This window comes from Pistacia vera, unplaced genomic scaffold, assembly GCF_008641045.1.
Source record: "Pistacia vera cultivar Batoury unplaced genomic scaffold, PisVer_v2 Contig1150, whole genome shotgun sequence".
Taxonomy (NCBI): Eukaryota; Viridiplantae; Streptophyta; class Magnoliopsida; order Sapindales; family Anacardiaceae; genus Pistacia; species Pistacia vera.
This window is the reverse complement of record NW_022195194.1, coordinates 117,621-119,549: the sequence shown is the minus strand read 5'-3', so window position 1 is coordinate 119,549 and position 1,929 is coordinate 117,621. Positions and strand designations below refer to the sequence as shown.

The 1,929-nt window shown below is 36.1% G+C and overlaps 1 protein-coding gene across 1 annotated transcript; it reads right to left on the bottom strand.

Annotated features, from left to right (window-relative positions):
• Positions 1-133: 133 nt before the first annotated feature.
• LOC116146636 lies at positions 134-815 on the bottom strand. The gene has a single exon (XM_031432053.1). It carries the CDS (start codon positions 748-750, stop codon positions 199-201), a length of 552 nt encoding a protein of 183 aa, XP_031287913.1. The 5' UTR covers positions 751-815; the 3' UTR covers positions 134-198.
• Positions 816-1,929: the final 1,114 nt, after the last annotated feature.

Sequence of the window (1,929 nt, the reverse complement as noted above, 5' to 3'; positions counted from 1 at the left end):
ACAATTAAGTCTAGAAAGAATGTTATCCATATATACTCTTCAATAAATGGATAGAAATAGATTGACCATGGATTTGGACATGAAGAACATCAGTCATCATATCATTCCCACAAATTTAATTTAATTCCTTGGATTAAAGTTTCAATTACTCATTAAACAAGCCCTAATCCAACATACAATTTTAATGCAATACAATTCTCAACCAAGGAAAAGCTCTAATTCGGATTTATTTTCTTGATCAATTATATCAAGAAATACTGGATCAACCGTCACATGACTGTCCACGTGTACCTTAAACTTATGATCCCACCACAACACCTTCGCCGTACCCGCAATATCCACCTTAGCATCAAGCAACATCTCTCTCTTCGCCACGTCAGCGAAAAACTTAGCGGCGTGATGTGTGAGCTCAAGCCCGTCCAGCCGAGCCGGGATTTGGAGCAGCTGGCAGGACCGAGCTGGCTGCGACCCGGCCTTCACAGGACCCGAGCCGAGGAGTGAGCCTTCGTAGAAGATGGACATGGTAGTAGAAGAGTAGTTGATGGGAGTGATGTTGGGATTGGTGACGTGTATGGTGAGGATGAGATCGGCGTCGGCGACTGGTAGCTTGAGCTTAAAGGAGGTGAGTTTGATTGAAATTAAGTGGAATGTAGGATCCTTGGGCTTGGCCCTGAAGACAGCCGTCGCGACAGTGGCTGCTGCGGCTCCGACGAAGGCAGACGTCCAGCTCCATTTTACCTTTTTGCCCATGATATTTGACGGATATTCCTGGCTTTTTGGATTCTAAAACGTAGTGGGATGCAAGAAAGAGATAGAATCGGTGGGACTTGGGAATTGGACTAGAAATGACTGTAATGTCCTCTTTCCTTTGTGTAGGTAGCGGGTCGGGTTTTGGAGGGTAGTTTTGGTAATGGAAGTGAGTTTAAAAGATAAGCGGAGTTTTGGACGGATGAAATAGGATTGCGATGTCGGCTGGGTAAGGAATATGGATAAAGAGTTTATTCTGGCTCGTTGAAGGACACGTGTAAATGTTGGAAAATTCAAATGGAATTGAACATGCACGTCACATTTTTTATACAAATAATTTTAGAAACGATTCAGTTAAGTCAAGTGGGCTTTTGTTAGTTTGGGCTTAACAACAATTCGGGTCGGATGTTTAAATTTGGTTGGGTTGTGAAGAAATTAGTATATATTAAATATTATAACATTATTTTGGATGCTAATTAAATATTTGTAGTCGTATTATAGATTCATAATGAATTTTTAATGTAAAGGCGATTCATTTACTATGAGAATAATTTTCAAATCATACGAAATTGATGTAATATGTTTGTTTTTCATTCTTTATTAACCATACCATTCATGTTTTAGTGTACAGATACAGCATTGTTTGTATACTAATAATTAACTTAGGTTAATGATACTATTTATATCTCAATTTATCTAGCTATTTGTCTACTAAAAAAATTGTAACCATCTTGTCAGTTAAGCTTATTTAAGCTTTTTATTTAACACAATAAAAGACCACTCTTTTAGACATCATATGAACCTCTTTCCGTGTTTCTTGTATCAGTTTTAAAAGTTTTCAAGTTATAAGATTGATTTACCAAACACATCAGCAACAAGATTAATGTGTAAATATTGATATTATTGTTTTATTTTAATTTCCTCAAATATCTTAATAAAATTTAGAAAATATAGAATTGATGAGAATTTCATTCTATTCTTACTAATAGTATCTTTATTATAAACTCATTATAATCTCAGATATTATTTATTTTTTAATTATTGTCATGCATATATTATGACTTCCAATAGTGTTAGGTTTACAACTCATTTTCACAACCTTCTCTCACAATTTTCGACGTGACAACTCGTCATTGGTTAGCTCATATATGGATAGGTGAGACCCATACAAGCAGGCAAGAT